General features: G+C 44.1%; 1 protein-coding gene across 2 annotated transcripts in view; it reads left to right on the forward strand.

Moving 5' to 3' along the window:
- Window positions 1–2931, forward strand: part of LOC102017396 (chromosome unknown open reading frame, human C10orf128) — a 27707-nt gene extending 24776 nt beyond the window's left edge. For both annotated transcript variants that reach the window (XM_013508785.1, XM_013508786.1), the window contains one exon: window positions 1970–2931. In XM_013508785.1, the coding sequence (XP_013364239.1) occupies window positions 1970–1994 (25 nt within the window). In that variant the 3' untranslated portion in view covers window positions 1995–2931. The remainder of the gene's footprint in view (window positions 1–1969) is intronic.
- Window positions 2932–7984: the final 5053 nt, after the last annotated feature.

Consider the following 7984-nt stretch of genomic DNA (forward strand, 5'->3'; position numbering starts at 1 on the left):
CTTCCTTCCTTTCTCCCTTCCTTCCTTCCTTCCTTCCTTCCTTCCTTCCTTCCTTCCTTCCTTCCCTTCTTTCCCCTTCTTCCCTTCCTCCCTTCCTCCTTTCCTTCCTTTCTTCCTTTCTGCATTCTTTTTCTTTCTCTCTCTATCTTTCCTTTCTTTTTCAAATTTACTGCAGAGATGTTTAGAAAGCAAGCTTTGGGCCCCCAGTGTCTTTGTGGCCTGAGGCACTGTTTCCTCTGCTCACAGAATCTAGAAATACATATTAAATTGTAAACACTTAGCACTCCTCAGGCTCTTCCCAGCCCTTCTCTGCTCCAAGGGAAAAGCCCAGTGAGGTGTTTGCTCGCTTGCTGTCTCCTAATAGCACACAAATTCCTCCGCAGCCCAGCGCTGTGCAGCCACACACCTACCTAATTACCCCATTTTTGTTATAGACTTTTTTTTTACAAGTCTATTTTCACGTGTTTCAAGAGCTCTCCAATTTCACTCTTACAAGATCCTTGCATTTCTTATTAAGTTTATTTCTAAGTATTTTTTTGGATCTTGGTTTTTGTTTTGTCTTGTTTTGTTTTTAGCATTTTGCATTATGCTTCTGACCTGGTGATTGACTACATTGACTTTTGAACATGATAACATTGCAGAGCTACTTTGATGAAGGCTTTGAGTTTGCTTTTGTTTTCCCCTGGATCTCTGTTCACAATACTGGGTCGTCTGCCAAAGTACTGAACCTCTGTCCCCATTCTAGGCCCCTGTTTTCTGCTTCCTGTTGGCACTGGCTGAAGCCACTGGTGTTTAATACCAGTGAACACAGTGCATGAGCCTACCTTGTGTGGGAAATCCACTGTGGTTTCCATGGCACTGGTTCACTAAAGACAAGAGAGATGGACTCTGCTCACCCCCAGGGTGTCCTGAACATTGACTTCAGGGCTGCCTTTTTCTGGACCCAGAGACAACACTCACAGCACTGGTGCCCTTGTGGGGAAACTTCCTCCAACTCTCTCCACTCCCCTTCACCTGACCTTCCTTGTTTTCAACCTGCTCATCTTCAACATCAGCCCTACATATCATCAAGCTCTATGGCCTTGACCTTGACCTGCGTCCTTGGTCCTTAAACACATGTCTATCTTTTGGCCCTTGGCTTGGCCCGTGGATGCCTCTCTATGCTCTGCCTTTCTGTTGCTACTTCTGCTGCTGCTCCCTTCAAGAGATGTCAGGAGGCAAGAGATGGTGACTGGACACACGCAGGGCATGGCATCTGCAATTTGCACTACTCTGTAGAACCAGAAGTGTGGCATTTGGTTACAGCTACAGGTATCTTGGATGTGAATCTGCAGTGTTGGTCTCATGCATGGGGGTGTCAGTGAGGCCCCCACCCAGAATGACTGTGGCAGGGTCTCTGCCCAACTTTCTACTCAAGCTCCATGTGCAGAGTCTGACAGAGACTTCATCTTTTCTTCAGTGTTCATCCTTTTTAATTTAAAAACACACTGACACTCCCTTCCCTCCTGTCCATGCTGGCATGCTGAGTATGGAGCAGGCTTGCTTTCTGTAAGGTACAGAGGGTAACTCTCATGACAGCCTAGAGTTTAGAATTGAGGGTATCATTTCCCAGGCATCTATTCATACTATTCTTTTCAGCATTTTCCCAGATACATAAAACTCTTCAACTTCAGGAACCTTCCCTTTCCCCCCAAATATGCCTATTGACTTCAGGAAATGACTTCTTTCCTTTTTCTATTCAAAGTGATTGAGGTTTTGTGGCTTTGGGTTTGGTGGGCAGGAAATGACCTCAAGGTTGAAATCATTCTGGAAAATTCTATGCTTTACCTGGAAACCACTGGCCTCCAGGGCTCTGTCTTGCTGGGTTGCCTGAGAGCTTGGGCCCCTTCACACCTGCTTACTGTGTGCATAGCGCAGGTGAGGATTAAACTCTACCACCAGCTCTTCTGATGTTTCTCTTCCTTTCCAGGGATGCCCAGGTGATTGAGCTGTGACAAGTGGCCGTGGCAGGAGAGGCCCAGCTGTCCGAACAGTCGCCCACATTCCAATTTGGGGATACTTTCATTCAAATGTTCAAGGCTGGGGATGGCACCCCATGAGGACTCCATGTTGGAGGCAAATGACAGCCCAAGGAGTTAAGTCTACAGCGCCTCTGCTCTGCCAGGGTGACTGCTCCTCTTCCACAGGAAGCTGGCTGCATACAGGGAGGACATTAGCCAGCTGTAGGCAAAGATGAGAACCAGTAAATCTACAACATCTGACCTGGTGCCCTTGCCAGAGTAGTTCCTGAATCTGCCCCCTTCAATGGCTCAAAGGAATGGCTTCCTTAGCACTTCATCTTAGCAGCATTACCCATCTCTTTCTGCAGACACCTGCCTTTCCCTTGGCAGCCAAGGGCCTGGCCTGCAGCTTGAAGCTCTTCAAATAGAGGAGCCAACAAAGTATCAAGTGAGAAAGCAGAGGCTGTGCTTCTGTAGAGCTCTATAATGCAACCTGTTGTCATCCCCATGTTATGTGCAGATTGTTGCATGCGCATGGCACATGCATGGAAGCCATGATTGGCAGGGGAGCAGGAGGCCTGCATCATCTATTCTTGTCCTCGGTCTGAGGATTCTCTCACCTGTCTTTCCAAACTCACATTTCTAGGGCTGCATTATGAAGGCTCTTCTCTTCTACAGAAGTCCGGGTGGCTGTGTGGGCTGATTCTTCTCAGATGGGTGCCCTCCTTGTGCATGATGCCAGATGAGCTATATTTCAACAGAAGATGCTATGTTAGAGTCACCTACCTGGATTCCTGGAATCCCAGGGCATCTTTTACCTGACTTGATAACAATGTTCTTCATTAGCAGCTTTTGTTAACTGATAACTTGAAGTGATAATGCGGTATTCATAAGCAATTTTCTGTGTGTAAGATAAAATAAACTATCTTGTAAGGGATCTGTTAATTGATTTGCTTCTTTTAGCAGCATTTTAATTAAAGCATCTGGTTTTGAATGGCAGAAATACTTATGAATGGAACGGAAAGGCTCTGGATTTTCAGTCCATGAAAATTTCCCGTGCACTGAACAGAGAAATACAATCGTGTGTCATTTTGTAATGGGGGAATGTTCAGGAAGTTCACAGGGAGTTTCATCACTGTGTGGATGTCGTAGGTGCTCTCACACGGACTATGACATCACTAGCTGATACCATATTCTTGGCCCATCATTGATGGAAATATCTTTATTCTGTGCATGTCTGTGCACTGCACCAGCTCCGTCCCTCTGGTGGCACAGGCAGACCTCATCCATGAGGCAGTGTGGTCTGGGGCCCTTGGCAGTGAAGTCTCATTGGCTTATACTCCAAACCCAGGCCACAGTTTTCTTCTGCAATTCCTCCTGGTCCTGTTGGGACATCTCAGGGGCCTTCTCCACAACCCCTTTTCACCAGGGAAGCAGTTCTTGGAAGTGTCAGGGAGCAGCTGCATCTCTCATAATGTCTGGGTGCTGCACCTTGAGCCAGGGCCATTCTTACCTGGACACCTCCCCCTGTCATCGAGGTGCATGCCAGAAGGGCCCAGGGTGGTGACAAACCTTGCCTTCTTATCTGGAGGCCCCAGGGCATCCAAAGCATCTTCACAGCCCACACTGGTCCCCATTAGCCCATCACATGCTCAAAGGGAAGAGCCAGGTGACTCTCCAACACCAGCAGAGAAGCTTCCTGACATGGAAGACATCAGCTTCAGTTGGCTGTCCCATCTGTGGCCCTCTGTAAAGTGAGTAATGCTGTAGTTTATGTGCAAATAGCCTGCCCTTTATGTGGGGACTTGAGCATCTCCTATGTGGATGTCTGTGGGGAATCCTGGAGTCCATTCCACACAGATGTCTTGGGACAGCTGGAGTTGCCATTGCTATCACAACCACCATGGCACCCAGTGTCTCTTTCTAGGGTGGAATCATCCATTCAACCGGCTCAGGATAGGGACTCTGACCTAAGGGCTGAGGACTTCCTTCCCTATCAATTACTCCCTGTGCATGTCTTCGGACAGAGACTCAACCTCACCTTAGTCACTGCACTTGTAAAGTGGGTGATGACCCTAGAGGATGCCTGCCATCTTCTTGCTGTAAGCAAAGCCCGTTGTGCACTATAAATGTCCCCTGCCCTACTGTACGGTAACACGTTATGTGGGAAGAGCACAGAAGACAGAGCTGTGGCCCTGAGGCAGAGAAGGCTGTGGGCAAGCAGATGGGCAGGTGCCGTTCTAAGGTGAGAGCATGGTGCTGTTGGGGCACGGTAGGATGAGACACTGATCACAGCAGAAGGAGCATCTTGACTCTCAGGGCCAACACCCAGGAATGTCAAAGACCATGGCAAAGCCAAGAGAGGGCAAGGACATCATGGCACAAAGGGCTAAGGCTACATGGAGGTAGAGTAGGGAAGTTGAGGGTCACACAAGGTCCTGGCATGTTGGCACATTTGACTGTCTGGTGTTCTGCGAAGTCCGTTTTGTCTTTCACAAAGTTAGTTTCAGAAAGGTAGGCAATGGAGTCTGCAGAAAGAGAAGTTTCTATGCAGCCTACAGTGAATGTTCTAGAAGGAGGAACTGCCAAGCCTTCGCAGAGCTGCAGAAGGATCTGGTGAGTTAAGTGGAACACCAACAATGCCCAGGAAAATCCAAGTACAATCTGAACAACCAAGAGCAAGAAAATCAAATTACCTGCAAAAATATGAGGCTACTACAGAAGCTAGACTTAACTGACAGAACTAAATGAGAAAAGATGAAACAGCGATGTTTTCAAGCTTTTCAAGAGAACTGATTAGGTTGCACAGCCATCTCGTACCAAACTGTTACTCAAATGAGAAGGCAAAAACCAAAAATAAAAACCTTACAAGAACAAAAACTCAGAAAACTACCACTGAAATAACAATTCTGGAAGATAGAGAAGATGAACTTCAGCAAAATGAAACATGAATATAAGAGGAATATGTGAGATGAAGGAAGAGGCAGGAAGTAAGTGAAATTTATGTTTCAGTGAGTGATGATTGTCATGAAAATGGTAATATTAACTCTGCATGAAAATCCCATGTAACCTTAATATGGGAGGTTGGAGAGGAGAAGGGGAGGGAGAGATGTAAAAGCATTGTACTAGAGACATAATACAGACTATTATCGGACATAGTATGGAGTACTGGTGAATTCTCAACATTAGTAGATAAATACAGTATTGAATTTGTATAATATGAGTTCAGAAGAAATCTTGACATTTAGAACAAAATCTTGTAAATAATTATGATCCAAAATGTGGGACGGGGGAAAGAAGAAGGGAACGAAGAGGAATAAACAAGAAAATGTAATAAATAAAAAATTAGGGTAACAAAAGTAAGTGTAAATATATAACATTAATTGCTTATGTTCACAAAATTTACCTTTTAAAAAGTTTTATCTTGGGCTGGGGATTTAGCTCAGCAGCAAAGCGCTTGCCTGGCAAGCGCAAGGTCGTGAGTTCGGTTCCTGGTACCGGAGAAAAACCAAAAAAAAAAAAAAAAAAAAAGTTTTATCTTGATTTGAAAAGACTCAGACACACATTATTTATAAGGAACACAAATAAAAATTATAATGTGATTAAAAATTATGAGATAAAAAAAGTTATTAGGAAAATACTAAAATAAACAAGTAGTAATGCCAGAAACAATTGCATTTAAGTAAAAAGGCTGACAAGGTAGAGAGTGTGTTAGAAATTGATAATCCTGCAAGATAATAGCACCATCAGGAATCTTTACGTACCTGACAGCACAGCTCTGACACACACTGAACTACAACAAGAAATAGCATAAGGTTTTAAGCCATCTCTGCCAAATACACTAAGTTTGGAGTTTGTATTAAGTAGGCTGAAGAAGAAAAACAATAATAATCTCAACAAATGGCAAATGATTGAGATTAGACAATCTATGATGGCCAATTACATGAAATAAACATGTTTTTAAAAACTTTAAAATGTAGGCCAGAGCTGTAGCTCAGTGTGGAATAGGCATGCATGTGGCCCTGAGCTCAATCCCCAACAATACACTCTAACACACACATACATGATATTTCTACATGATAGTACAAAAACGTTGTTTTGCTTGGAAATTTCACAAAACATTTAAAAACATAATGAGGGATTTGAAAGCTGGTAATGACCGAATCATGTCTCATTCTAGCTCCTTTACCGGTAACAGTGATAAACTTGGTGCAGAATGTACTAAAATAACTGTTTAAAGGCACCAAAGAGCCACCAAAAGCAGGCAGAAGCTAGGAAAGAAAGAAGCAGCTGAACTTCCCCTTTACTCAGGTCTGTCCCTGAGCTCATGCCCCAGTTTACGCTGCACGTGGAGTAAGAGCATAACGGTCTCATGGAGCTGGGGAGACAGAAGTTGGGGTTTGAAATAGTCAGGGGAACAATCCCTAAAATGAGTCAGCCTTAGCAACAGAACTAAAATCTGCTTGAAATGCCCTTTAAATCCTTGGCTGATTCCTAAAGTGTGTATCTATGGGGGAAAATGCCAGGGACTCATTAGAAATCAATAGCCAGGAAGTTAAAAAGAGCAGAGAAGACATTCAGAGACAGAGTCTGGAGTTCAAATTCTGCCACATTAGAAGAATTTCATGTGATCGTTAACTTTATGTGTCAACTTGAGTATGCCACAGAGGACAGACACCTGTTCAGCATTATCTTAGAGGTTCCGTGAGGGTGTTTGTGGATGAGATTTACATTTGAACTATTAGACTGAGTAAAACAGATTCTGCACCATAATGGGTGTGGGCCCATCCAGTCAGATGAAGATCTGCATCCAACCAAAGACTGATCTCCTGAGCAGGAGTGAATTCTCCAGGAGAAGAACTGCAACCTCAGCCCTTCCTGGGTTTCCACCTTCAGTCCACTCTGCAGACTTAGGACCTGGTAACCTCCTTAACTGTGTAAGCCCAGTCCTTAAAGTAAATCTCTATTATACACAGCCTTGGTTCAGTTTCTTTAGCTAACCTGAACATACTCAGAAAGCACACGTGGCTTCCTGTGAAAACTTAACACTAGAGACAAAACTGAAATGGAACAATAAAAGCCTAAATCCGAGATTATATGGCGTTTGCCAGTGATTTAACTTGCCGGAGAAATGATTTTGTAAAAGGCAATTTACTGGGCTTATGAATAGACAGCCAGCTAGAGAAAGGAAGTGAGGTGGGAGTTGGTGGGTCAGCCACAGTGATAAAAATGAAAATAAGAATAAGCAGTAAAACTGGGACTTTGACCAACAAAAGAGCTCCTCGGGCAATATAGAATGCAATCCTTCCTAATAGCCAGGGCCCAGTTTGGAGGAACTTAAAAAAGCAGAGTAATCATTTTTCTTTTATAAACAGTTTCCTTTAAACTCTAGAAGCTGTGTAACTGGTTTAGAGAGCCCAAATTCCAGTTGGTCATTTAAGCCCATTTTAGAGCCACCTGTGATCGGTGGCCACTGGACAAACAAACAGTCCTCAGACTCTATGCTTAAAAGGTGCTGGACTGAGGGGCCACATGGCAACCTGCTTGGGGCCCCTAAGCTGGGAGCTAGTTTTCTACTCTCTTCCAATAAACACTCTCCTAATCTCCTCCCTGTTGTCCACAATTTCATTTTTTGACTTTATGAGACAATGAACTGGGTTTGCATGGTTTGTATGGAGTTACCTGTTTCAATTTATATCCTGGTCTTAATTTATAAAGATCATTGAGTGACAGCACAGAGAACTCACTGTCACTAAAAAAATAATTTAGCACTGATATTTCCCAAGAGAAGGGGACACATCATGTCACACAGGCTCACAGGGTGGAAACACCAGGCTTGGTCAAAAGGTGAGAATCAGGGGATCAGGGGGCTGGGGATTTAGCTCAGCAGCAAAGCGCCTGCCTGGCAAGCGCAAGGTCTTGAGTTAGGTTCCCGGTACCGGAGAAAAACCAAAAAAAAAAAAAAAAAAAAAAAAAAAAAGAAT

This window comes from Chinchilla lanigera, unplaced genomic scaffold (genome assembly GCF_000276665.1).
Source record: "Chinchilla lanigera isolate Chin_1 unplaced genomic scaffold, ChiLan1.0 scaffold00155, whole genome shotgun sequence".
Classification (NCBI taxonomy): domain Eukaryota; kingdom Metazoa; phylum Chordata; class Mammalia; order Rodentia; family Chinchillidae; genus Chinchilla; species Chinchilla lanigera.